The 27,074-nt window shown below is 54.8% G+C and overlaps 1 protein-coding gene across 1 annotated transcript in view; it reads right to left on the reverse strand.

Annotated features, from left to right (window-relative positions):
- Positions 1-27,074, reverse strand: part of MAGIX (MAGI family member, X-linked) — a 257,646-nt gene that overhangs the window by 23,770 nt on the left and 206,802 nt on the right. The window contains exon 13 of the mRNA XM_078664524.1: positions 23,704-23,842. Coding sequence (XP_078520650.1) covers positions 23,704-23,842 — 139 coding nt within the window. The remainder of the gene's footprint in view (positions 1-23,703; positions 23,843-27,074) is intronic.

Here is a 27,074-nt window from a genome sequence, read left to right on the forward strand (position 1 = left end):
GACCACTCAACGTGCAGAGTCAGGTACTCACAGGACCACTCAACTTGCAGAGTCACGTACTCACAGGACCACTCAACGTGCAGAGTCACGTACTCACAGGACCACTCAACGTGTAGGGTCAGGTACTCACAGGACCACTCAACGTGCAGAGTCAGGTACTCACAGGCCCACTCAACGTGAAGAGTCAGGTACTCACAGGACCACTCAACGTGCAGAGCCAGGTACTCACAGGACCACTCAACGTGCAGAGTCAGGTACTCACAGGACCACTCAACGTGCAGAATCAGGTACTCACAGGACCACTCAACGTGCAGAGTCAGGTACTCACAGGACCACTCAACGTGTAGAGTCAGATACTCACAGGACCACTCAACGTGTAGAGTCAGATACTCACAGGACCACTCAACGTGCAGGGTCAGGTACTCACAGGACCACTCAACGTGCAGAGTCAGGTACTCACAGGACCACTCAACGTGAAGAGTCAGGTACTCACAGGACCACTCAACGTGAAGGGTCAGGTACTCACAGGACCACTCAACGTGTAGAGTCAGGTACTCACAGGACCACTCAACGTGCAGATTCAGGAACTCACAGGACCATTCAACGGTCAGAGTCAGGTACTCACAGGACCACTCAACGTGCAGGGTCAGGTACTCACAGGACCACTCAACGTGCAGAGTCAGGTACTCACAGGACCACTCAACGTGCAGGGTCAGGTACTCACAGGACCACTCAACGGTCAGAGTCAGGTACTCACAAGACCACTCAACGTGCAGAGTCAGGTACTCACAGGACCACTCAATGTGCAGGGTCAGGTACTCACAGGACCACTCAACGGTCAGAGTCAGGTACTCACAGGACCACTCAACGTGCAGATTCAGGAACTCACAGGACCACTCAACGGTCAGAGTCAGGTACTCACAGGACCACTCAACGTGCAGAGTCAGGTACTCACAGGACCACTCAACGTGCAGAGTCAGGTACTCACAGGACCACTCAACGTGAAGAGTCAGGTACTCACAGGACCACTCAACGTGCAGAGCCAGGTACTCACAGGACCACTCAACGTGCAGAGTCAGGTACTCACAGGACCACTCAACGTGCAGAGTCAGGTACTCACAGCACCACTCAACGTGCAGAGTCAGGTACTCACAGGACCACTCAACGTGCAGAGTCAGGTACTCACAGGACCACTCAACGTGCAGGGTCAGGTACTCACAGGACCACTCAACGTGCAGAGTCAGGTACTCACAGGACCACTCAACGTGCAGAGTCAGGTACTCACAGGACCACTCAACGTGCAGAGTCAGGTACTCACAGGACCACTCAACGTGCAGGGTCAGGTACTCACAGGACCACTCAACGGTCAGAGTCAGGTACTCACAGGACCACTCAACGTGCAGAGTCAGGTACTCACAGGACCACTCAACGTGAAGAGTCAGGTACTCACAGGACCACTCAACGTGCAGAGTCAGGTACTCACAGGACCACTCAACGTGCAGGGTCAGGTACTCACAGGACCACTCAACGTGCAGAGTCAGGTACTCACAGGACCACTCAACGTGCAGAGTCAGGTACTCACAGGACCACGCAACGTGCAGAGTCAGGTACTCACAGGACCACTCAACGTGTAGAGTCAGGTACTCACAGGACCACTCAACGTGCAGAGTCAGGTACTCACAGGACCACTCAACGTGCAGGGTCAGGTACTCACAGGACCACTCAACGTGTAGAGTCAGGTACTCACAGGACCACTCAACGTGCAGAGTCAGGTACTCACAGGCCCACTCCATGTGCAGAGTCAGGTACTCACAGGACCACTCAACGTGCAGAGTCAGGTACTCACAGGACCACTCAACGTGCAGAGTCAGGTACTCACAGGACCACTCAACGGTCAGAGTCAGGTACTCACAGGACCACTCAACGTGCAGAGTCAGGTACTCACAGGACCACTCAACGTGAAGAGTCAGGTACTCACAGGACCACTCAACGTGCAGGGTCAGGTACTCACAGGACCACTCAACGTGTAGAGTCAGGTACTCACAGGACCACTCAACGTGCAAAGTCAGGTACTCACAGGACTACTCAACGGTCAGAGTCAGGTACTCACAGGACAACTCAAAGAGGAGAGTCAGGTACTCACAGGATCACTCAACGTGTAGAGTCAGGAACTCACAGGACCACTCAACGTGCAGGGTCAGGTACTCACAGGACTACTCAACGGTCAGAGTCAGGTACTCACAGGACCACTCAACGTGAAGAGTCAGGAACTCACAGGACCACTCAACGTGTAGAGTCAGGTACTCACAGGACCACTCAACGTGCAAAGTCAGGTACTCACAGGACTACTCAACGGTCAGAGTCAGGTACTCACAGGACAACTCAAAGAGGAGAGTCAGGTACTCACAGGATCACTCATCGTGTAGAGTCAGGAACTCACAGGACCACTCAACGTGCAGGGTCAGGTACTCACAGGACTACTCAACGGTCAGAGTCAGGTACTCACAGGACCACTCAACGTGAAGAGTCAGGAACTCACAGGACCACTCAACGTGAAGAGTCAGGAACTCACAGGACCACTCAACGGTCAGAGTCAGGTACTCACAGGACCACTCAACGTGAAGAGTCAGGAACTCACAGGACCACTCAACGTGCAGAGTCAGGTACTCACAGGACTACTCAACGGTCAGACTCAGGTACTCACAGGCCCACTCCATGTGCAGAGTCAGGTACTCACAGGACCACTCAACGTGCAGAGTCAGGTACTCACAGGACCACTCAACATGCTGAGTCACGTACTCACAGGACTACTCAACGTGCAGAGTCAGGTACTCACAGGACCACTCAACGTGCAGAGTCAGGTACTCACAGACCACTCAACGTGAAGAGTCAGGTACTCACAGGACTACTCAACGTGCAGAGTCAGGTACTCACAGGACCACTCAAAGTGCAGAGTCAGGTACTCACAGGACCACTCAACGGTCAGAGTCAGGTACTCACAGGACCACTCAACGTGCAGAGTCAGGTACTCACAGGACTACTCAACGGTCAGAGTCAGGTACTCACAGGACCACTCAACGTGCAGAGTCAGGTACTCACAGGACCACTCAACGGGCAGAGTCAGGAACTCACAGGACCACTCAACGTGCAGAGTCAGGTACTCACAGGACCACTCAACGTGCAGAGTCAGGAACTCACAGGACCACTCAACGTGCAGAGTCAGGTACTCACAGGACCACTCAATGTGCAGAGTCAGGAACTCACAGGACCACTCAACGTGTAGAGTCAGGTACTCACAGGGCCACTCAACGTGTAGAGTCAGGTACTCACAGGACCACTCAACGTGCAGAGTCAGGAACTCACAGGACCACTCAACGTGCAGAGTCAGGTACTCACAGGACCACTCAACGTGCAGAGTCAGGTACTCACAGGACCACTCAACGTGAAGAGTCAGGTACTCACAAGACCACTCAACGTGCAGAGTCAGGTACTCACAGGACCACTCAACGTGCAGAGTCAGGAACTCACAGGACCACTCAACGTGCAGAGTCAGGTACTCACAGGACCACTCAACGTGCAGAGTCAGGTACTCACAGGACCACTCAACGTGCAGGGTCAGGTACTCACAGGACCACTCAACGTGCAGAGTCAGGTACTCACAGGACCACTCAACGTGAAGAGTCAGGTACTCACAGGACCAATCAACGTGCAGAGTCAGGTACTCACAGGATCACTCAACGTGTAGAGTCAGGAACTCACAGGACCACTCAACGTGCAGGGTCAGGTACTCACAGGACTACTCAACGGTCAGAGTCAGGTACTCACAGGACTACTCAACGGTCAGAGTCAGGTACTCACAGGACCACTCAACGTGCAGAGTCAGGTACTCACAGGACCACTCAACGTGCAGAGTCAGGTACTCACAGGACCACTCAACGTGCAGGGTCAGGTACTCACAGGACCACTCAACGTGCAGAGTCAGGTACTCACAGGACCACTCAACGTGAAGAGTCAGGTACTCACAGGACCACTCAACGTGCAGAGTCAGGTACTCACAGGATCACTCAACGTGTAGAGTCAGGAACTCACAGGACCACTCAACGTGCAGGGTCAGGTACTCACAGGACTACTCAACGGTCAGAGTCAGGTACTCACAGGACTACTCAACGGTCAGAGTCAGGTACTCACAGGACCACTCAACGTGCAGAGTCAGGTACTCACAGGACCACTCAAAGTGCAGAGTCAGGTACTCACAAGACCCCTCAACGTGCAGAGTCAGGTACTCACAGGCCCACTCAACGTGTAGAGTCAGGTACTCACAGGACCACTCAACATGCTGAGTCAGGTACTCACAGGACCACTCAAAGTGCAGAGTCAGGTACTCACAGGACCACTCAACGTGCAGAGTCAGGTACTCACAGGACTACTCAACGGTCAGAGTCAGGTACTCACAGGACTACTCAACGTGCAGAGTCAGGTACTCACAGGACCACTCAACGTGCAGAGTCAGGTACTCACAGGACTACTCAACGGTCAGAGTCAGGTACTCACAGGACTACTCAACGTGCAGAGTCAGGTACTCACAGGACTACTCAACGGTCAGAGTCAGGTACTCACATGATCACTCAACGTGCAGAGCCAGGTACTCACAGGCCCACTCAACGTGTAGAGTCAGGTACTCACAGGACCACTCAACATGCTGAGTCAGGTACTCACAGGACCACTCAAAGTGCAGAGTCAGGTACTCACAGGACCACTCAACGTGCAGAGTCAGGTACTCACAGGACTACTCAACGGTCAGAGTCAGGTACTCACAAGACCACTCAACGTGCAGAGTCAGGTACTCACAGGACCACTCAACGTGCAGAGTCAGGTACTCACAGGACTACTCAACGGTCAGAGTCAGGTACTCACAAGACCACTCAACGTGTAGAGTCAGGTACTCACAGGACCACTCAACATGCTGAGTCAGGTACTCACAGGACCACTCAAAGTGCAGAGTCAGGTACTCACAGGACCACTCAACGTGCAGAGTCAGGTACTCACAGGACTACTCAACGTGCAGAGTCAGGTACTCACAGGACTACTCAACGTGCAGAGTCAGGTACTCACAGGACTACTCAACGGTCAGAGTCAGGTACTCACAGGACCACTCAACGTGTAGAGTCAGGTACTCACATGATCACTCAACGTGCAGAGCCAGGTACTCACAGGACCACTCAACGTGTAGAGTCAGGTACTCACAGGACCACTCAACTCATTGGATCAGACGGTCAGTTATTGAGCAATTGAGTATCTGAAGGGAGATACCTACAGTGAGACCTCAAGCACTCACTCAACATCAGGGAGCGGCCACCTGAAGCCCCCCCTCAGCTCAAAGGGACGCTCACCTCAGGACCTCAGTGACCCCAGGACCCAATCAGCACCCCAGGAACCTCATAAAGTGATGGACTCTTAACTCAAGCACTCATCAAAGTCAGGGCCTCACTCACTATTGGCAACCACTCAGTTCCAGGACAAATCACTTTCAGAACTCACTCACCTTGAGTCCTAAAGCATTGATTCAAGAACTCTCTCCTAATCCAGAACCTAAATACCCCCCCACCATCTAAACCCCCCCATCTAAAACACCCACCCCATGACCCTCAGAAAAAAACACACGCTGGAGTCTGAGGACATCACCTGATGTGGGTACAGAAGCCTGTCTGTGCACCACTAAAGGAAGCAGGGCAGAGACTATCCACAAGAAACACACACCGTAGAGTCACCGACCCCTGCACCACTAAAGGAAGCAGGGCAGAGGATCTCCACAAGTAACACCCACCGTAGACTCACCGACCCCTGCACCACTAAAGGAAGCAGGACAGAGGAACTCCACAAGTAACACCCACCGTAGACTCACCGACTGCTGCACCACTAAAGGAAGCAGGGCAGAGGATCTCCACAAGTAACACCCACCGTAGACTCACCGACCCCTGCACCACTAAAGGAAGCAGGGCAGAGGATCTCCACAAGTAACACCCACCGTAGACTCACCGACCCCTGCACCACTAAAGGAAGCAGGACAGAGGAACTCCACAAGTAACACCCACCGTAGACTCACCGACTGCTGCACCACTAAAGGAAGCAGGGCAGAGGATCTCCACAAGTAACACCCACCGTAGACTCACCGACCCCTGCACCACTAAAGGAAGCAGGGCAGAGGATCTCCACAAGTAACACCCACCGTAGACTCACCGACCCCTGCACCACTAAAGGAAGCAGGGCAGAGGATCTCCACAAGTAACACACACCGTAGACTCACCGACCCCTGCACCACTAAAGGAAGCAGGACAGAGGAACTCCACAAGTAACACACACCGTAGACTCCCCAACCCCTGCACCACTAAAGGAAGCAGGGCAGAGGAACGCCACAAGTAACACACACCGTAGACTCACCAACCCCTGCACCACTAAAGGAAGCAGGATAGAGGATCTCCACAAGTAACACACACCGTAGACTCCCCGACCCCTGCACCACTAAAGGAAGCAGGGCAGAGGAACGCCACAAGTAACACACACCGTAGACTCACCAACCCCTGCACCACTAAAGGAAGCAGGACAGAGGAACTCCACAAGTAACACCCACCGTAGACTCACCGACCCCTGCACCACTAAAGGAAGCAGGACAGAGGAACTCCACAAGTAACACCCACCGTAGACTCACCGACCCCTGCACCACTAAAGGAAGCAGGGCAGAGGAACGCCACAAGTAACACACACCGTAGACTCACCAACCCCTGCACCACTAAAGGAAGCAGGATAGAGGATCTCCACAAGTAACACACACCGTAGACTCCCCGACCCCTGCACCACTAAAGGAAGCAGGGCAGAGGAACGCCACAAGTAACACACGCCGTAGACTCACCAACCCCTGCACCACTAAAGGAAGCAGGATAGAGGATCTCCACAAGTAACACACACCGTAGACTCCCCGACCCCTGCACCACTAAAGGAAGCAGGGCAGAGGATCTCCACAAGTAACACCCACCGTAGACTCACCGGCCCCTGCACCACTAAAGGAAGCAGGGCAGAAGATCTCCACAAGTAACAAACACCAAAGACTCATCAGCACCTGCACCACTAAAGGAAGCAGGGCAGAGGATCTCCACAAGTAACACACACCGTAGACTCGCCAACCCCTGCACCTCTAAAGGAAGCAGGGCAGAGGATCTCCACAAGTAACACACACCGTAGACTCACCAACCCTGCACCACTAATGGAAGCAGGGCAGAGGATCTCCACATGTAACACACACCGTAGACTCACCAACCCCTGCACCACTAAAGGAAGCAGGGCAGAGGATCTCCACAAGTAACACACACCAAAGACTCCTCAGCACCTGCACCACTAAAGGAAGCAGGGCAGAGGATCTCCACAAGTAACACACACCGTAGACTCACCGACCCCTGCACCACTAAAGGAAGCAGAGCAGAGGATCTCCACAAGTAACAAACACCAAAGACTCCTCAGCACCTGCACCACTAAAGGAAGCAGGGCAGAGGATCTCCACAAGTAACACACACCGTAGACTCACCGACCCCTGCACCACTAAAGGAAGCAGGACAGAGGAACTCCACAAGTAACACCCACCGTAGACTCACCGACTGCTGCACCACTAAAGGAAGCAGGGCAGAGGATCTCCACAAGTAACACCCACCGTAGACTCACCAACCCCTGCACCACTAAAGGAAGCAGGGCAGAGGATCTCCACAAGTAACACACACCGTAGACTCACCCCTGCACCACTAAAGGAAGCAGGACAGAGGAACTCCACAAGTAACACACACCGTAGACTCACCGACCCCTGCACCACTAAAGGAAGCAGGACAGAGGAACTCCACAAGTAACACACACCGTAAACTCACCGACCCCTGCACCACTAAAGGAAGCAGGACAGAGGAACTCCACAAGTAACACACACCGTAGACTCACCGACCCCTGCACCACTAAAGGAAGCAGGGCAGAGGATCTCCACAAGTAACACACACCGTAGACTCACCGACCCCTGCACAACTAAAGGAAGCAGGGCAGAGGATCTCCACAAGTAACACACACCGTAGACTCACCAACGCCTGCACCACTAAAGGAAGCAGGGCAGAGGAACTCCACAAGTAACACACACCGTAGACTCACCGACCCCTGCACCACTAAAGCAAGCAGGACAGAGGAACTCCACAAGGAACACCCACCGTAGACTCACCGACCCCTGCACCACTAAAGGAAGCAGGACAGAGGAACTCCAAAAGTAACACCCACCGTAGACTCACCGACCCCTGCACCACTAAAGGAAGCAGGGCAGAGGATCTCCGCAAGTAACACACACTGTAGACTCACCAACCCTGCACCACTAAAGGAAGCAGGGCAGAGGATCTCCACAAGTAACACCCACCGTAGACTCACCAACCCCAGCACCACTAAAGGAAGCAGGGCAGAGGATCTCCACGAGTAACACCCACCGTAGACTCACCAACCCCTGCACCACTAAAGGAAGCAGGACAGAGGATCTCCACAAGTAACACCCACCGTAGACTCACCAACCCCTGCACCACTAAAGGAAGCAGGACAGAGGAATTCCACAAGTAACACACACCGTAGACTCACCAACCCCTGCACCACTAAAGGAAGCAGGGCAGAGGATCTCCACAAGTAACACACACCGTAGACTCACCAACCCCTGCACCACTAAAGGAAGCAGGGCAGAGGATCTCCACAAGTAACACACACGGTAGACTCACCAACCCCAGCACCACTAAAGGAAGCCGGGCGGAAGAACTCCACAAGTAACAAACACCAAAGACTCATCAGCACCTGCACCACAAAAGGAAGCAGGGCAGAGGAACTCCACAAGTAACACGCACCCTAGACTCACCAACCCCTGCACCACTAAAGGAAGCTGGGCAGAGGATCTTCACAAGTAACACACACCGTAGAGTCACCAACCCCTGCACCACTAAAAGAAGCAGGACAGAGGAACTCCACAAGTAACACACACCGTAGAGTCACCAACCCCTGCACCACTAAAGGAAGCAGGGCAGAGGATCTCCACAAGTAACACACACCGTAGACTCACCAACCCCTGCACCACTAAAGGAAGCAGGGCAGAGGAACTCCACAAGTAACACCCACCGTAGACTCACCGACCCCTGCACAACTAAAGGAAGCAGGGCAGAGGATCTCCACAAGTAACACACACCGTAGACTCACCAACGCCTGCACCACTAAAGGAAGCAGGGCAGAGGAACTCCACAAGTAACACACACCGTAGACTCACCGACCCCTGCACCACTAAAGCAAGCAGGACAGAGGAACTCCACAAGGAACACCCACCGTAGACTCACCGACCCCTGCACCACTAAAGGAAGCAGGACAGAGGAACTCCAAAAGTAACACCCACCGTAGACTCACCGACCCCTGCACCACTAAAGGAAGCAGGGCAGAGGATCTCCGCAAGTAACACACACTGTAGACTCACCAACCCTGCACCACTAAAGGAAGCAGGGCAGAGGATCTCCACAAGTAACACCCACCGTAGACTCACCAACCCCAGCACCACTAAAGGAAGCAGGGCAGAGGATCTCCACGAGTAACACCCACCGTAGACTCACCAACCCCTGCACCACTAAAGGAAGCAGGACAGAGGATCTCCACAAGTAACACCCACCGTAGACTCACCAACCCCTGCACCACTAAAGGAAGCAGGACAGAGGAACTCCACAAGTAACACACACCGTAGACTCACCAACCCCTGCACCACTAAAGGAAGCAGGGCAGAGGATCTCCACAAGTAACACACACCGTAGACTCACCAACCCCTGCACCACTAAAGGAAGCAGGGCAGAGGATCTCCACAAGTAACACACACGGTAGACTCACCAACCCCAGCACCACTAAAGGAAGCAGGGCGGAAGAACTCCACAAGTAACAAACACCAAAGACTCATCAGCACCTGCACCACAAAAGGAAGCAGGGCAGAGGAACTCCACAAGTAACACGCACCCTAGACTCACCAACCCCTGCACCACTAAAGGAAGCTGGGCAGAGGATCTTCACAAGTAACACACACCGTAGAGTCACCAACCCCTGCACCACTAAAAGAAGCAGGACAGAGGAACTCCACAAGTAACACACACCGTAGAGTCACCAACCCCTGCACCACTAAAGGAAGCAGGACAGATGAACTCCACAAGTAACACACACCTTAGAGTCACCAACCCCTGCACCACTAAAGGAAGCAGGGCAGAGGATCTGCACAAGTAACACACGCCGTAGACTCACCAACCCTGCACCACTAAAGGAAGCAGGGCAGAGGAACTCCACAAGTAACTCCCACCGTAGACTCACCAACCCCAGCACCACTAAAGGAAGCAGGGCAGAGGATCTCCACAAGTAACTCAAACCGTAGACTCACCAACCCTGCACCACTAAAGGAAGCAGGGCAGAGGAACTCCTCAAGTAACACACACCCTAGACTCACCGACCCCTGCACCACTAAAGGAAGCAGGGCAGAGGAACTCCTCAAGTGACACGCACCCTAGACTCACCGACCCCTGCACCACTAAAGGAAGCAGGGCAGAGGATCTCCACAAGTAACACACCCCGTAGACTCACCGACCCCTGCACCACTAAAGGAAGCAGGGCAGAGGAACTCCACAAGTAACACACACCGTAGACTCACCGACCCCTGCACCACTAAAGGAAGCAGGACAGAGGAACTCCAAAAGTAACACCCACCGTAGACTCACCAACCCTGCACCACTAAAGGAAGCAGGGCAGAGGAACTCCTCAAGTAACACACACCGTAGACTCACCAACCCTGCACCACTAAAGGAAGCAGGGCAGAGGAACTCCTCAAGTAACACACACCGTAGACTCACCAACCCTGCACCACTAAAGGAAGCAGGGCAGAGGAACTCCTCAAGTAACACGCACCCTAGACTCACCAGCCCCTGCCACCTCATACCTCACCAGCCCTGTACCTCCCCGTACCTCACCAGCCCCTGCCACCTCGTACCTTACCAGCCCTGTACCTCCCCGTACCTCACCAGCCCCGAACCGCACATGCCCCGTACCTCCCCGTACCTTACCAGCCCCATACCTCCCAGTAGCTCACCAGCCTTGTACCTCACCAGCCCTGTACCTCACCAGCCCCGTACCTCCCCGTAACTCACCAGCCCCATACCTCACCAGCCCCGTACCTCCCTATACCTCACCAGCCCCGTACCTCCCCGTACCTCACCAGCCCCATACCTCACCAGCCCCGTACCTCACCAGCCCCGTACCTCACCAGCCCCGTACCTCCCCGTACCTCACCAGCACCGTACCCCACCAGCCCCGTACCTCACCAGCCTCGTACCTCCCCGTACCTCACCAGCCTCATACCTCACCAGCCTCGTACCTTCCCGTACCTCACCAGCCCCGTACCTCCCCGTACCTCACCAGCACCGTACCTCACCAGCCCCGTGCTTACCCGTACCTCACCAGCCCCGTATCTCACCAGCCCCGTACTTCCCTATACCTCACCAGCCCCGTACCTCACCAGCCCCATACCTCACCAGCCTCGTACCTCCCCGTACCTCACCAGCACCGTACCTCACCAGCCTCGTACCTCCTCGTACCTCACACACCTCTAGACTCACTTCCTCAGTCATTAAAGTCCCTGGAGAAATCTTGGGTCTAAACATGGAGAGAAGAGTTTGGGGTGTGTGGTATGGGGGGGGTGGACAACAGTAAATCAAAAAAGCACAAACCATTTGCCATCCGTGCGTCCAATGAGGTAGAAGCAAGGGTCCCCACGCCTGGAGTTAGTGACGCAGAGAGAGAGGCTGCAGTGATCCGACTCTGAGGAAAGAGGGTGAGGCACAGAGGGAGGTACAGGGAGAGGGAGAGGGTGACAATGTCAGAGGAGAGGAGAGGGTGACAGAAGAGGAGAGAGAGACAGAGGAGAAAGTGACAGAAGAGAGGAGAGAGTGACAGAGGAGAGAGAGACAGAGGAGAGAGAGACAGAGGAGAGAGACAGAGGAGAGAGAGACAGAGGAGAGAGTGACAGAAGAGAGGAGATAGAGACAGAGGAGAGGAGAGGAGAGGAGAGAGAGACAGAGGAGAGGAGAGAGTGACAGAGGAGAGGAGAGACATAAGAGGAGAGAGTGACAGAGGAGAGGAGAGAGAGACAGATGAGAGGAGATAGAGACAGAGGAGAGGAGAGAGTGACAGAGGAGAGGAGAGAGTGACAAAGGAGAGGAGAGAGTGACAGAGGAGAGGAGAGAGAGAGACAGAGGAGAGGAGAGAGTGACAGAGGAGAGGAGAGGGTGACAGAGGAGAGGAGAGAGTGACAGAGGAGAGGAGAGAGGGACAGACGAGGAGAGAGTGACAGAAGAGGAGAGAGAGAGACAGAGGAGAGGAGAGAGTGACAGAGGAGAGGAGAGAGTGACAGAGGAGAGAGTGACAGAGGAGAGAGTGACAGAAGAGAGGAGATAGAGACAGAGGAGAGGAGAGAGTGACAGAGGAGAGGAGAGAGTGACATAAGAGGAGAGAGTGACAGAGGAGAGAGTGACAGAGGAGAGAGTGACAGAAGAGAGAGTGACAGAAGAGAGGAGATAGAGACAGAGGAGAGGAGAGAGAGACAGAGGAGAGGAGAGAGTGACAGATGAGAGGAGAGAGTGACATAAGAGGAGAGAGTGACAGAAGAGGAGAGAGAGACAGAGGAGAGGAGAGAGTGACAGAGGAGAGGAGAGAGTGACAGAGGAGAGAGTGACAGAGGAGAGAGTGACAGAGGAGAGAGTGACAGAGGAGAGGAGAGAGACAGAGGAGAGAGTGACCGAGGAGAGGGGAAAGTGTCAGAGGAGAGGAGAGAGTGACAGAGGAGAGAGTGACAGAGGAGAGAGTGGCAGAGGAGAGGAGAGAGTGACAGAAGAGGAGAGAGAGACAGAGGATAGGAGAGAGTGACAGAGGAGAGGAGAGAGTGACAGAGGAGAGGAGAGAGTGACAGAGGAGAAGAGAGAGTGACAGAGGAGAGAGTGACAGAGGAGAGAGTGACAGAAGAGAGAGTGACAGAAGAGAGTAGAGAGAGACAGAGGAGAGGAGAGAGTGACAGAGGAGAAAGTGACAGAAGAGGAGAGAGAGTGTCAGAGGAGAGAGTGACAGAAGAGAGAGAGAGACAGAGGAGAGAGTGACAGAGGAGAGAGTGACAGAGGAGAGAGTGACAGAGGAGAGGAGAGAGTGACAGAAGAGGAGAGAGAGACAGAGGAGAGGAGAGAGTGACAGAGGAGAGGAGAGAGTGTCAGAGGAGAGGAGAGAGTGACAGAGGAGAGGAGAGAGAGAGACAGAGGAGAGGAGAGAGAGAGAGGAGAGAAGAGAGTTACAGAGGAGAGGAGAGAGTGACAGAGGAGACGAGAAAGTGCCAGAGAAGAGAGGAGAGAGTGACAGAGGAGAGGAGAGAGTGACAGAAGAGAGGAGAGAGTGACAGAGGAGAGGAGAGGAGATAGAGGAGAGGAGAGGAGAGAGTGACAGAGGAGAGAGAGACAAGGGAGAGAGTGACAGAGGAGAGAGTGACAGAGGAGAGAGTGACAGAGGAGAGAGTGACAGAGGAGAGAGTGCCAGAGAAGAGAGGAGAGAGTGACAGAGGAGAAAGGAAAGCGCCACCCAGGAAGAAAGAGAAGCGAAAAGAGGAGATTAACAGAGGAGAGGGAGAGAGTGGAAGAGAAGAGGTGAAGAGGGGGAGAGAAGATTGACAGAGGTGAGTGCGAGTGAGGCATCATGGGGGGGGGGGGGGGATTAAGAGGAGAAATGACCCAGATGGGAAAAGGGACAGGCAAAACAGGGATGAAAAGGGATATAAAGAAATTAAAATCATACAAAAGAGAACAAGAGACAGATCAGTAAAAGACTGCCCGGTGGAGAGACTCAAGATCAGAGGTCACCTTCGGGGCATCAGTGGGGGTCTGTGCCTCACCTGGAGCTTAATGGAAGACCCCCAGAGGGCACTGGGCAAGGGCACCTGTCAGCCCTGGAATCAGGGCTGGAATTAGAAAAAAAGCACTCTGGGAACCCATAAATTGGGGCTCAAGGTGTGGCAGAGCAAAGGGGGTGCAGTCCTGAGGGGCGGGGCTAGGAAACCAGAGTCTGAGAGTCAACTTATAGGTTTATGTAAGGCAAGGCCTCTTTTGTACGGTCACTCCCAAGTGTTTCAACTGATGCTGCTGGTTTTTTGACTCTGAGAGTGCACCGAGGCCGCTCACAAGATCCCACTGCCAGTGCCCGGACCCTAAAGTGCACATCGACTTGGTTATAGTCAACTGGAAATGGCTAACTTACCTGTAAGTCCCTAGTAAATGGTACCCTAGGACCTAGAGCATGCAGGTTAGAGGGGTACCTCAGAGTTTCAGCACTGATTGTGTCACCCTGGCGGTCCCCCAAATAAAGAAGGTCCCCCGTCCACCACTGCGGACGGGCAGAGCAGTCCGGCACTGCGAGCCTGACTTTGCCATCGGAAGCCCTTTCTTGATAATATGGCCCTTGGTGAGCAAAGCCCTGCAGCATCAGGCACAGAGGCGTCGGGCACCCCGTGTCAATAGCAAGTATGAAATGAGGCCTTGGGTCAATGATGGCCAATACATGGCACACAAAGAGGGCAACTGGTCAACGATGGCCAACACAGAGCACATGAGGAGGCAACTGGTCAATGATGGCCAACAAAGAGCACATGAGGAGACAACTGGTCAACGATGGCCAACACAGAGCACATGAGGAGGTAGCTGGTCAACGATGGCCAATACATGGCACACAAGGAGGGCAACTGGTCAACGATGGCCAACACAGAGCACATGAGGAGGCAACTGGTCAACGATGGCCAACACGGAGCATATGAGGAGGCAACTGGTCAACGATGCCAACACAGAGCACACGAGGAGGCAACTGGTCAACGATGGCCAACACAGAGCACATGAGGAGGCAACTGGTCAACGATGGCCAACACAGAGCACATGAGGAGGCAACTGGTCAACGATGGCCAACACAGAGCACATGAGGAGGCAACTGGTCAACGATGGCCAACACAGAGCACACGAGGAGGCAACTGGTCAACGATGGCCAACACAGAGCACACGAGGAGGCAACTGGTCAACGATGGCCAACACAGAGCACACAAGGAGGCAACTGGTCAACGATGGCCAACACAGAGCACATGAGGAGGCAACTGGTCAACGATGGCCAACACAGAGCACATGAGGAGGCAACTGGTCAATGATGGCCACCACAGAGCACACGAGGAGGCAACTGGTCAACGATGGCCAACACAAAGCACACACGAGGCAACTGGTCAACGATGGCCAACACAGAGCACACGAGGAGGCAACTGGTCAACGATGGCCAACATAGAGCACATGAGGAGGCAACTGGTCATTGATGGCCAATACATGGCACATGCAAAAAACAACAAGTGATGGACTGAATGTGGATCAATGTCACACACTCCCCCAGTCAAAAGATCTGGGCCCAAATCCATCGTTTTTTTGCACTCCACACCACCCTGGGTCAGATAATGGCTTTATGCAAATCAGCTCTGACCCTGTTGCCCCATGGGAACAGTCCAGTCCGAACTACAACAGCCATATTGTTAGACGGACCGCGAGGGTCGGCCGAGGATACGGGGAGAGGTCTCCGGGGAGAGCCGTCTCCAGTGAATCGTACAGACAAGTAACTTCCCCCCCACAGACGGACACCACACAATGATAAAGTTCAACGATACTTTATAGACAATTCTTCAAGTACGGTAGAATGGTACAAGGAGGTCTGGACTCAGGGGTCCCCTCTATTCTGGTCTCTGTTCGGGAAAAGGGTAGCGGGACAGTCTTGTTACCAAAACGATGGAAAATAGCTCTCAATCCTCGAGCTCGGTGGTGTAGATGAACGGGCCGCGGCGGAGCCAGCAGGTCCCGAGATGGATGAAGGCAGACGACGGTCCGCGGCAGAGCCAGCAGGTCCCGATGAAGGTGGTGGTTACAAACGGTCCGCGGCTACGCCAGCAGGTCCCGACGATGATGAAGGATAGGGTGGTTCCCAAAGCCGCGGCAGCGCCAGCAGGCAAGACGAGGGTGCACAAGACAGAGCTACGGCAGCGCCAGTAGTCCGTCAAGGATGAGTTCTTCTTTGCGTCTCTCGACTCCAAGATACAACTGCCGTCCTGCTCTGGAGCTGCCCCAGTTATAGGGCTGGTGTGCTTTGATGTCCGGACCCTCGCACTTGGAGGTCGGGAGGTCCGGGATGAGGGGGTTCAGACACCCAGCAGGGGGGTGGAGCCAGCGTCCGGGGAGGCGATGGGCGAGCGGCACTTGGCGGGTGAGAGCCATCGACACCTCCTGCTCCCATTGACTGACCAAGTAGCCCGCTCACCTCCTGGGTGGATGTTGGTGCCGGAATGTCTGAGGCCTGGCCAGGCCCAGGGTTGAGGTCGATCGGGGGCCAGGCGGCCTCGTGGTGGAGTGTCCAAGATGGCGCCCAGGATGGGCGCGCAGGCCGGTAGTGGGTCGGCCTACGGGGTCAACAGGTTCGAGTGTAGGGGTCCCTGCGGGGACGGTGGACGTGCAATGGTGGTGTGTGGTACTTGCGTGGCTGGTTCGGGCCTGGTTGGGCCGGGGGAGAGCGGCCCTTCATGTGGCCTGTCCAACATGCGTCCCCCCCAGCTGAAGGCGGGGAGAGTTACCCGTTCTCTTGGGGACTCTTCGCGTCGAGGCGGAAGAACCGGGACAGGCCATCTGCGTTGGCGTGATCGGGCCCAGGCCGATGTTCAACTGTGAAGTCCATCCCTTGTAGGGAGATGGACCAGCGTAGTAACTTCGGGTTTTCCCCCCGCATCTGCATCAGCCACTGCAGGGGTCGGTGGTCGGTCTGTACCCGAAAGGGTGTGCCAAAAAGGTAGGGCCGGAGCTTCTTGAGGGCCCATACCACCGCGAAGGCCTCCCTCTCTATGGTGCTCCAGCGTTGTTCCCGTGGTAGGAGTCGCCGGCTGATGAAGGCCACCGGCTGGTCATGGCCTTCGGTGTTCACTTGGGACAGGACTGCCCCAATGCCATGGTCGGAGGCATCCGTCTGGACGATGAACTCCCGGCTGTAGTCGGGGGCCTGGAGCACAGGGGCGGAGCACATGGCGGCTTTCAATTGTTCAAATGCAGCTTGACACTCTGGGGTCCAGTTGACTTTCTGGGGCTGATTTTTTGACGTGAGCTCTGTGAGGGGCCTCACGATAGTACCATAGTCTTTCACGAACCTTCGGTAATAGCCCGTGAGGCCCAGGAAGGCTCGTACCTCGGTCTGGGTAGTGGGGGGCTGCCAGGACTGGATGGCGGCAATTTTTAGCTGCAGAGGGGCCACCAGGCCGCTTCCCACCTGGTGCCCGAGGTAGGTCACAGACCCTTGCCCAATTTGACATTTGCTGGCCTTGATCGTGAGGCCAGCTTGCTGAAGGGCGTGCAGTACTGCTCGGAGGTGGTGGAGGTGCTCGGACCACTGGTTGCTGTATACAGCGATGTCGTCTAAGTAGGCGGCGCTGAAGCCTTCGAGCCCCGCCAGGACCTGATTGACGAGCCGTTGGAATGTTGCTGGGGCATTCTTCATGCCGAAGGGCATGACTGTGAACTGGTAATGGCCATCGGGCGTGGAAAAGGCAGAACGTTCTTGTGCCCGGGGTGTGAGGCCGATTTGCCAGTAGCCCGCCGTCAGGTCGAAGATACTGAGGTAGCGGGCAGCTCCCATGCGGTCGATTAGTTCATCTGCCCGGGGGATGGGATGTGCGTCTGTCCTGGTGACCGCATTCAAGCCCCGGTAGTCGACGCAGAACCGGAGTTCTGGTGTGGTGCCGGGGGCAGCTGCCTTGGGGACCAGTACTACAGGGCTGGCCCAGGGGCTGTCTGAGGGCTCGATGACCCCGAGCGTGAGCATTTTGGCTACTTCCTCCTGGATGCAGGCCCGTACCCGATCTGGCACGCGGTAGGCCCGGTGGCGGATAGGGGGGCTGTCCCCCGTGTCCACATCGTGCGTACACCAGGAAGTGACACCTGGGGTGAGGGAGAACAGGCTGGCGAATTGTGATAGGAGAACTTGGCACTCCTGGTGTTGCTCTCGGGTGAGGGTCTCTGAGAGTCGGACCCCATCTACGGAACCGTCTTTCTCCCGCGTTCGTAGGAGGTCCGGGAGGGGCTCGGAGTCCTCTTCAGCCCCATTGTCTGTGGCCATCAGGAGGCTGAGTTCTGTCCGTACAAAGTGCGGTTTCAGTCTGTTAGCGTGGAGGACCCGGAGGGGGTTCCGGGAAGATTCCAAGTCGATGAGATAGGTAGCCGGACCCTTGCGCTCGACCACCTTGAAGGGCCCTGTCCACTTGTCTTGTAGGGCGCAGGGTTCGGTGGGGGACATCACCCATACCTGTTGCCCAGGTTCAAACTCGATGGAGGAGGCATTCCGGTCATACCACCTTTTCATGTCCTCCTGACTGGCCTCTAGGTTGGCTTTTGCTAGTTCTCGGAATCGCCGGGTCTGGTTGCGGAGTGTTAGGAGGTAGCGGAACACATCTGGTGGGTTCTTTAGAGGGGGCATCTCCCAGCCTTCCTTAACTAGGCTGAGCGGCCCGCGCACGGGGTGTCCATACAGCAGTTCAAATGGGCTGAAGCCCAGGGACTTCTGGGGAACCTCTCGATATGCGAAGAGAAGGCACGGCAACAGTACATCCCACTGGCGACGGAGGGGCTCTTCCAACCCCCCGATCATCCCTTTGAGCGTGCGGTTGAACCGCTCAACGAGTCCGTTTCCTTGAGGGTGATAGGGGGTCGTGAACCGGTAGGTAACCCCGCACTGTTGCCAGAGAGATTTCATGTATTTCGAAATAAAGTTCGTGCCCCTGTCACTGACGACCTCCCGGGGGAAGCCCACCCGGGAGAAGATCCCCATCAGAGCCCGGCCGACTACCGGGGCTGTCACAGTCCGCAGGGGAACAGCCTCCGGGTAGCGGGTGGCGTGGTCCACTAGCACCAGGATGAATCGATGGCCTTGTTTTGTGCGCGGGTCCAGGGGCCCTACGATATCGATTCCGACCCTCTCGAACGGGGTGGTGACCACGGGAAACGGTTGCAGGGGGGCTTTCAGTTTGCGGCCGCTCTTCCCACTGGCTTGGCACGTGGGGCAAGATCGGCAATGCTGGTGTACATTGTCCCTCATTTTGGGCCAGAAGAAGTGGGTCACCAGGCGGCTATAGGTTTTGTCTTGACCCAAGTGTCCTGCCAGGGGGACATCGTGGGCCAGGTTTAGCAGAAAGTCTCTAAAACGGAGGGGTACCACTAGGACTCGGCTGGCCCCCAGCTCCGCGATTCTTTGCTCACTGTACAGCAGATCATTGTCCCAGTAGACCCAGTGAGTTCCGGAGGTATCCCCTGCGCTTTGGGCTAGCGCTTGCTGGCGGAGTCCCTCGAGGGACTGACAGGTCCTTTGTTCTTGGCGAAATTGTTCTTGCGTGGGCCCCCCCTCTTGAGGCCACTGGTCGAGGTTAGCGAGGTCTGGAGGTTGAGCTGGTTCGGGGGGGACGTCACGGTCGGTGGTTTCGGCGGGGGCGACCGGAGGCGGTGGCGCCGGCCATTCGAGTTCCTCTGGGCGGGTGTTGGCACGGGCGGTCATGGACCGGGTGGTGACGCACGCCCAGTCCGGGACGCCCAGCATCCCCAGGTGCTCTTTTCGTTCGACTGCTGCCCATGGAGAGCTTTCCAGGTCATTACCCAGGAGGCAGTCTACGGGGGCATCATCTCGGACCGTCACCTTCAACATGCCGGAGACCCCTCCCCATTCGAAGGGGACGCAGGCCATCCGACACAGACTTTCTGAGTTATCGGCTGAACGTACAGGGCAGAGAACGTTTGGTAAGTATTGTTCGGGGGTCACCAGGTGACAGCGGACGGCTGTTACACTGGCCCCAGTGTCACGAAGGGCTTCCGCCCGGCGTCCATTGATGCCCACCCATTGGCTGTACTTCTGGGTATTAGCGGGTAGGGGGACCCGCGGGACCATGTCTCTCCCCCCTAGGCAGGCGAGAGCCATGGCGGCTGGCTCCCATTCTGGGTGTTCCTGTTCATATTCTTCTTGTTCCTCTGAGATCCGTTCCTCCCCCAGAGCAGCAGCGGCTACTTGGCGGGGTCTTGGGCTCTGGTACTGGGGGCAGTTTGGGTCGTTTGCATAGTGTCCGACTCGTTGACATCGATGGCAGGTAACATTGGCTCGAGGTCCCGGTCGCGCTGGGGTGCTGCCCCGGTTGGACGGGGGGGTGGGGCTGATAGTGGGGGTGACCGGAGCGTTGCTTCTTCCGCGTCCTTGGCCTCCACCTCCTCGGGGACGGTGCTGACCATTGTTGTTCCGGTTCTGTTCGGAGGACCCATTTCGACTCACTCTGGTGATCTCCCACCGGTCAGCTTCGGCTGCGAGCTGCCGGGGATCCGTTAACTTGCTGTCGAGGAGGTGCTGGCGAAGTTCAATGAAGCAATTGTTCGACAGATGCTCCCATACCATAAGATTGAACAGTTGTTCGTAGGTTGTGACCTTGCTTCCTTTGATCCAGCCCTCGAAGGCTCGGCTAAAGTAATTGACATAGTCCACCCAAGTTGTACCTGGGATGCGGGTGCAGTCTCGGAACCTCTGACGGTACATCTCGGGTGTGAGGCCATAGCGGGTGAGGAGTGCCGCTTTCATATGGTCATAGGAGGTCATCTGCTGGTCCGGGAGTTGCAGCAGGGCGTCGCGGCCCTCATTGAGGAATCTCCCCCACAGACCGGCCCCCCAATCGCTTCTATCGATCCGGTGTGCAGTCATAGCGATTTCATAGGCCTTAAACCATTGCTGGATGTCGTCCTCTCGGAAGTATTCTCGAACGACATCCTTGGGGATGTGTACCTTCTTCTCTGTTGCCCCTGGAGTGTGGGGTTGCTCGGGCACCCCTGTTTCTTTATTCTGTTTGCGTAGGTCGATTTCAGCTAATTTCCGTTCATGTTCATATGCCAGTTTCTTTTCCTCGAGCTCCCTTTGTCTCTGTTTCTCCTCTCTTTCTTCTCGGAGACGCAGGTGCTCTAAGTTGATTTTCTGTTCGGCCAACTTTAGTTCAACGTCCATTTTGAGCCGGGCCATTTCCAGCTCGTGTAGTCGGGTTCTTTCTCGTTCCTGGATCTCGCCTGGCGAGAGACCCGTTCTTCGCTCTTCAGGGCCCATGGGGGTTTGTGCTGTGATGTCTTGATCGGGGGTTCCGGCAGCCCCGGTTTCTGCCCAAGATTCCAGGGCCTGCTTAAAGTCATCTTTGGTATTTAGTCCGGTGGTAGCGATACCTAATTCGATACAGAACTGTTTAAGTTCACGATGGCTGTACTCGCCCAATTTCTCCATCTGGAATTTCTCCGTTGATCCGCTTTCTTTAGTTGACATCGTGATTCGCCGTGGGGTGAGCTACTCTCTGTACGGTTTATGCGGTGATTCGGATCCCGTCGCTGGCCACCAATGTTAGACGGACCGCGAGGGTCGGCCGAGGATACGGGGAGAGGTCTCCGGGGAGAGCCGTCTCCAGTGAATCGTACAGACAAGTAACTTCCCCCCCACAGACGGACACCACACAATGATAAAGTTCAACGATACTTTATAGACAATTCTTCAAGTACGGTAGAATGGTACAAGGAGGTCTGGACTCAGGGGTCCCCTCTATTCTGGTCTCTGTTCGGGAAAAGGGTAGCGGGACAGTCTTGTTACCAAAACGATGGAAAATAGCTCTCAATCCTCGAGCTCGGTGGTGTAGATGAACGGGCCGCGGCGGAGCCAGCAGGTCCCGAGATGGATGAAGGCAGACGACGGTCCGCGGCAGAGCCAGCAGGTCCCGATGAAGGTGGTGGTTACAAACGGTCCGCGGCTACGCCAGCAGGTCCCGACGATGATGAAGGATAGGGTGGTTCCCAAAGCCGCGGCAGCGCCAGCAGGCAAGACGAGGGTGCACAAGACAGAGCTACGGCAGCGCCAGTAGTCCGTCAAGGATGAGTTCTTCTTTGCGTCTCTCGACTCCAAGATACAACTGCCGTCCTGCTCTGGAGCTGCCCCAGTTATAGGGCTGGTGTGCTTTGATGTCCGGACCCTCGCACTTGGAGGTCGGGAGGTCCGGGATGAGGGGGTTCAGACACCCAGCAGGGGGGTGGAGCCAGCGTCCGGGGAGGCGATGGGCGAGCGGCACTTGGCGGGTGAGAGCCATCGACACCTCCTGCTCCAATTGACTGACCAAGTAGCCCGCTCACCTCCTGGGTGGATGTTGGTGCCGGAATGTCTGAGGCCTGGCCAGGCCCAGGGTTGAGGTCGATCGGGGGCCAGGCGGCCTCGTGGTGGAGTGTCCAAGATGGCGCCCAGGATGGGCGCGCAGGCCGGTAGTGGGTCGGCCTACGGGGTCAACAGGTTCGAGTGTAGGGGTCCCTGCGGGGACGGTGGACGTGCAATGGTGGTGTGTGGTACTTGCGTGGCTGGTTCGGGCCTGGTTGGGCCGGGGGAGAGCGGCCCTTCATGTGGCCTGTCCAACACATATCTTTCCCAGACCGGAATCAAGCATCCGAGGACACACGGAGGCAACTGGTCAACGATGGCCAATACAGAGCACACGAAGAGGCAACTGGTCAACGACAGAGCACATGAGGAGGCAACTGGTCAATGATGGCCAACACAGAGCACACGAGGAGGCAACTGGTCAACGATGGCCAACACAGAGCACATGAGGGGGTGTTGGTGAACGATGGAGGATACATTGAGGTGATTGGTCAACCTGGGTGAACTGATAGTCCATAGAGAGGTCTGTGGTGTTTGGTCACCTCTATTCTACAGGTCACCCAGAAGCAGGTATGGGGAGCCTTGGACAGGATTCATTATGGTTCTGATTTGGGGTGAAATGAAGAGTATTCTTTAATACCTGGTCTCTCAGCTCTGAGGAATACACTTTGGTTTGATATTGTGTCTTACCAATCTGAGTGATCAGATTCTGGCCTTTGGGCGTTACAAGTCAACAGCACCGGGTGGTAATGGGATGAGGGGTCATGGGCTGTGAAGAAACAGGGACTGGCTGCACTGTGGGGGTCATATAGATGGGCGCGTAGGTGTATATGGGCAACTTTACTTGATTGGAGTAAGAATTTAGAATAATGAGTTTGATAGAGGAGGAAAGAGACTGTAAGAGCGTTAGTGGACATAAGGCGTCACGGGGACTCTAGGGAATAGAAGCCATACAGGTAACCCCAGCCTCCTCTAGTGGGCGCGCCCCTATGATCTCCTCCAGACCTTACCCCACGGCCCCCTAGCGGTCATTCCCAGACCTCACCCCCGCCTCCTCCGGTGCTTCCTCCGCTTTCATCTCCTCCAGACCTTACCCCACGGCCCCCTAGCGGTCATTCCCCAGACCTCACCCCCGCCTCCTCCGGTGCTTCCTCCGCTTTCATCTCCTCCAGACCCCACCCCACGGCCCTCTAGCGGTCATTCCCCAGACCTCACCCAAGGCTCCTCTGGTGACCTCTCCCCATCACTTACCTCTGGACCACACCTCAGGTTTCCCTGGTGCTCACTCCCCAGGGCTCACCCCCAAAGTAGACCTCAGTCCAGGCTCCAGCATCGCTCATGCGCAGCACTCACCATAGTCAGGTATGAAGCCGTTTCCTCTCCTCAAGACTAGTTTGATCTTGTTGCCCCCGCTGCGGATCTGCTCCACGGCCTCGGCGTGGCTCATGCCCGCTGTGCTTTTGTCGTTGATCTCCATGAGCTGGTCGCTGACCTGCGAGCACATGGGAAGAGACACAGGAACATCTTAGAGTCCTCAGGACATGGGAAGAGACACAGGAACATCTTAGAGTCCTCAGGACATGGGAAGAGACACAGGAACATCTTAGAGTCCTCAGGACATGGGAAGAGACACAGGAACATCTTAGAGTCCTCAGGACATGGGAAGAGACAAATGGACATCTTAGAGTCCTCAGGACATGGGAAGAGACACAGGGACAACTTAGAGTCCTCAGGACATGGGAAGAGACACAGGATCATCTTAGAGTCCTCAGGACATGGGAAGAGACACAGGGACAACTTAGAGTCCTCAGGACATGGGAAGAGACACAGGTTCATCTTAGAGTCCTCAGGACATGGGAAGAGACACAGGAACAATTTAGAGTCCTCAGGACAAGGGAAGAGACACAGGAACAATTTAGAGTCCTCAGGACATGGGAAGAGACACAGGGACATCATAGAGTCCTCAGGACACGGGAAGAGACACAGGAACAATTTAGAGTCCTCAGGACAAGGGAAGAGACACAGGTTCATCTTAGAGTCCTCAGGACAAGGGAAGAGACACAGGTTCATCTTAGAGTCCTCAGGACAAGGGAAGAGACACAGGAACAACTTAGAGTCCTCAGGACATGGGAAGAGACACAGGTTCATCTTAGAGTCCTCAGGACATGGGAAGAGACACAGGAACAACTTAGAGTCCTCAGGACATAGGAAGAAACACAGGTACATCTTAGAGTCCTCAGGACAAGGGAAGAGACACAGGTTCATCTTAGAGTCCTCAGGACAAGGGAAGAGACACAGGAACAACTTAGAGTCCTCAGGACATGGGAAGAGACACAGGTTCATCTTAGAGTCCTCAGGACAAGGGAAGAGACACAGGAACAACTTAGAGTCCTCAGGACATGGGAAGAGACACAGGTTCATCTTAGAGTCCTCAGGACATGGGAAGAGAAACAGGTTCATCTTAGAGTCCTCAGGACATGGGAAGAGGCACAGGTACATCTTAGAGTCCTCAGGACAAGGGAAGAGACACAGGAACAACTTAGAGTCCTCAGGACATGGGAAGAGACACAGGTTCATCTTAGAGTCCTCAGGACATGGGAAGAGAAACAGGTTCATCTTAGAGTCCTCAGGACATGGGAAGAGACACAGGTACATCTTAGAGTCCTCAGGACAAGGGAAGAGACACAGGTTCATCTTAGAGTCCTCAGGACAAGGGAAGAGACACAGGAACAACTTAGAGTCCTCAGGACATGGGAAGAGACACAGGTTCATCTTAGAGTCCTCAGGACAAGGGAAGAGACACAGGAACAACTTAGAGTCCTCAGGACATGGGAAGAGACACAGGTTCATCTTAGAGTCCTCAGGACAAGGGAAGAGACACAGGAACAACTTAGAGTCCTCAGGACATGGGAAGAGACACAGGTTCATCTTAGAGTCCTCAGGACATGGGAAGAGAAACAGGTTCATCTTAGAGTCCTCAGGACATGGGAAGAGGCACAGGTACATCTTAGAGTCCTCAGGACAAGGGAAGAGACACAGGAACAACTTAGAGTCCTCAGGACATGGGAAGAGACACAGGTTCATCTTAGAGTCCTCAGGACATGGGAAGAGAAACAGGTTCATCTTAGAGTCCTCAGGACATGGGAAGAGACACAGGTACATCTTAGAGTCCTCAGGACAAGGGAAGAGACACAGGTTCATCTTAGAGTCCTCAGGACAAGGGAAGAGACACAGGAACAACTTAGAGTCCTCAGGACATGGGAAGAGACACAGGTTCATCTTAGAGTCCTCAGGACAAGGGAAGAGACACAGGAACAACTTAGAGTCCTCAGGACATGGGAAGAGACACAGGTTCATCTTAGAGTCCTCAGGACAAGGGAAGAGACACAGGAACAACTTAGAGTCCTCAGGACATGGGAAGAGACACAGGTTCATCTTAGAGTCCTCAGGACATGGGAAGAGAAACAGGTTCATCTTAGAGTCCTCAGGACATGGGAAGAGACACGTGTACATCTTAGAGTCCTCAGGACAAGGGAAGAGACACAGGTTCATCTTAGAGTCCTCAGGACACGGGAAGAGACACAGGAACAACTTAGAGTCCTCAGGACATCGGAAGAGACACAGGAACAACTTAGAGTCCTCAGGACATGGGAAGAGACACAGGAACAACTTAGAGTCCTCAGGACATCGGAAGAGACACAGGGACATCTTAGAGTCCTCAGGACATCGGAAGAGACACAGGGACATCTTAGAGTCCTCAGGACATGGGAAGAGACAAAGGGACATCTTAGAGTCCTCAGGGCACGGGAAGAGACACAGGTTCATCTTAGAGTCCTCAGGACAAGGGAAGAGACACAGGTTTATCTTAGAGTCCTCGGGACAAGGGAAGAGACACAGGAACAACTTAGAGTCCTCAGGACATCGGAAGAGACACAGGAACAACTTAGAGTCCTCAGGACATCGGAAGAGACACAGGGACATCTTAGAGTCCTCAGGACATGGGAAGAGACAAAGGGACATCTTAGAGTCCTCAGGACATGGGAAGAGACAAAGGGACATCTTAGAGTCCTCAGGGCACGGGAAGAGTCAAAGGGACATCTTAGAGTCCTCAGGGCACGGGAAGAGACACAGGTTCATCTTAGAGTCCTCAGGACAAGGGAAGAGACAAAGGGACATCTTAGAGTCCTCAGGACACGGGAAGAGACACGGGGACATCTTAGAGTCCTCAGGACATCGGAAGAGACACAGGAACAACTTAGAGTCCTCAGGACATCGGAAGAGACACAGGGACATCTTAGAGTCCTCAGGGCACGGGAAGAGACACAGGTTCATCTTAGAGTCCTCAGGACAAGGGAAGAGACACAGGTTCATCTTAGAGTCCTCGGGACAAGGGAAGAGACACAGGAACAACTTAGAGTCCTCAGGACATCGGAAGAGACACAGGAACAACTTAGAGTCCTCAGGACATCGGAAGAGACAAAGGGACATCTTAGAGTCCTCAGGACATGGGAAGAGACAAAGGGACATCTTAGAGTCCTCAGGGCACGGGAAGAGACACAGGTTCATCTTAGAGTCCTCAGGACAAGGGAAGAGACACAGGTTCATCTTAGAGTCCTCAGGACATGGAAAGCGACACAGGAACAACTTAGAGTCCTCAGGACATGGAAAGCGACACAGGAACAACTTAGAGTCCTCAGGACATGGGAAGAGACACAGGTACATCT

The sequence above is a fragment of the Lissotriton helveticus genome, chromosome 10 (assembly GCF_964261635.1).
Source record: "Lissotriton helveticus chromosome 10, aLisHel1.1, whole genome shotgun sequence".
Taxonomy (NCBI): domain Eukaryota; kingdom Metazoa; phylum Chordata; class Amphibia; order Caudata; family Salamandridae; genus Lissotriton; species Lissotriton helveticus.